Source organism: Apaloderma vittatum, unplaced genomic scaffold (genome assembly GCF_000703405.1).
Source record: "Apaloderma vittatum isolate BGI_N311 unplaced genomic scaffold, ASM70340v1 scaffold25629, whole genome shotgun sequence".
Lineage (NCBI taxonomy): Eukaryota > Metazoa > Chordata > Aves > Trogoniformes > Trogonidae > Apaloderma > Apaloderma vittatum.
Genome location: NW_009734989.1, coordinates 23,191 through 24,258, shown reverse-complemented (window position 1 = coordinate 24,258; position 1,068 = coordinate 23,191). Strand labels below are relative to the sequence as shown.

Sequence of the window (1,068 nt, the reverse complement as noted above, 5' to 3'; positions counted from 1 at the left end):
AGGAATGGGGAGGATGGGGCTGCAGTCAGCACCATTAAGGTTCTGGCTGGGTTTCTGCTCTGGACCCAGATCGCTTTCCTCATTAAATAATAACGGGAATAATCATCCCAAAGCGCTGCCTGTGCATGCCGGGAGGAGGGTGGGTATTGCACAGCAGCTGCTGACGGCTGATTGAGTGGCAGACATGTTCACACCGCGACGGCTGTCGGTGCGCCGGCATCGTGCTCACGTCCCGGCACGCGGAGAAGAGTCTCCAAGTGCCCTTTAATTACCCCTTCTGATGGCGCACGAAATGCTGTTGTGACAGCATTGCTGCTCTCCGAATTGCCTCTTTAGGAATTTTATCAGCTGCCTTGTGTTCTGACATGTGGGGAAGAGGAATCCAAGCGGACCTTTCTGCCTAAATAGGCTCTAACTACCCTAGATTAATAACATGTGTTTCTCCGTGGAAGCAAGGCCGCTCTTCTCCCTGTTAGTATCATGTGGGGAGGGGAGCTCCCATCACGGCCGCTGCCTGCCCCGCTGCCTGTCCCGGGCTCTGCTGCGGCTCCTGACGTTTGCAATGGGACCAACATGTCCTGGGTGCAGGGACACAGTGCAGCCTCACAGCCAGTGACAGCGCAGAGGCCATGGTGACATTGGTGGCACCTTCGTGGGGCTGTTTGGCCGTGACGGAGGCTGCACATGGCCCCATGCTGCTGCAGCTTAGAGGCAGCCATGAGTGGAAGGAAGCATGGCAGGCTATGGCCAATCCTTGGGGGGCAGATGGAGGGGTTGTAGGGTCCTGGCCCCGTCCCAGGGGTGGCCAAGTTTTGGTCCCCAGCAATGTGGTGGCTGCCAGCAGCATGATGGAGATGCTGAGGGGACGACTAAAGGGGAGGGATGCCTCCACCATCTTTGTCCCTGCCCAGCACTAACACAGCTCTCCCTTTTCTCTGCAGGAGGAAGATATTGAGTACTATGACTCCAAGGCTGACACTGAATATGTGAGTACCATCCCTGCTCCGTCCCGGCTGGGTACTGAGATCCTTGCCAGGGCTGTCCCACCACCACGACCATACCGGCGAG

At 57.3% G+C, this 1,068-nt stretch overlaps 1 protein-coding gene across 1 annotated transcript in view; it reads left to right on the top strand.

The window, feature by feature from the left end:
• Nucleotides 1-922: 922 nt before the first annotated feature.
• CACNA2D2 (calcium channel, voltage-dependent, alpha 2/delta subunit 2) overlaps nucleotides 923-1,068 on the top strand; it is a gene marked incomplete at both ends in the record, with an annotated part of 21,641 nt that continues 21,495 nt past the window's right edge. The window contains one exon of the mRNA XM_009876461.1: nucleotides 923-986. Coding sequence (XP_009874763.1) covers nucleotides 923-986 — 64 coding nt within the window. The remainder of the gene's footprint in view (nucleotides 987-1,068) is intronic.